Genomic DNA, 258 nt, shown 5'->3' on the forward strand with positions numbered 1-258 from the left:
CTGATGAAATACGTGGGGCAGAACCTCTCCATCCACTCAGGCAGGTGAGTGCCCCGTGGGCGGAGCGGGCTCCTGGGGACCCCATGATGCTGGAGGAGGAGGAGGAGCAGCAGCAGCTCCTCGGCTGAGGAGCAGAGAGGTTCTGAGCTGGGGCTGCAGAGGACTGAGATGCAACCAAGAGGCACATTAAACCCCCTCGGGGTGGAGGAGGAGGGTCCAACTCTTGCAGCAGGGTAAATGTGGGAAGCCAGAGGTGCC

The 258-nt window shown here is 62.0% G+C and overlaps 1 protein-coding gene across 1 annotated transcript in view; it reads left to right on the forward strand.

Annotated features, from left to right (window-relative positions):
- LOC104625838 (peptidase inhibitor R3HDML-like) overlaps positions 1-258 on the forward strand; it is a 5,195-nt gene that overhangs the window by 1,695 nt on the left and 3,242 nt on the right. Inside the window, 1 exon segment of the mRNA XM_010293583.1 lies at positions 1-44. This exon segment is cut by the window's left edge and continues 22 nt beyond it. Coding sequence (XP_010291885.1) covers positions 1-44 — 44 coding nt within the window.

Source organism: Phaethon lepturus, unplaced genomic scaffold (genome assembly GCF_000687285.1).
Source record: "Phaethon lepturus isolate BGI_N335 unplaced genomic scaffold, ASM68728v1 scaffold25748, whole genome shotgun sequence".
Classification (NCBI taxonomy): domain Eukaryota; kingdom Metazoa; phylum Chordata; class Aves; order Phaethontiformes; family Phaethontidae; genus Phaethon; species Phaethon lepturus.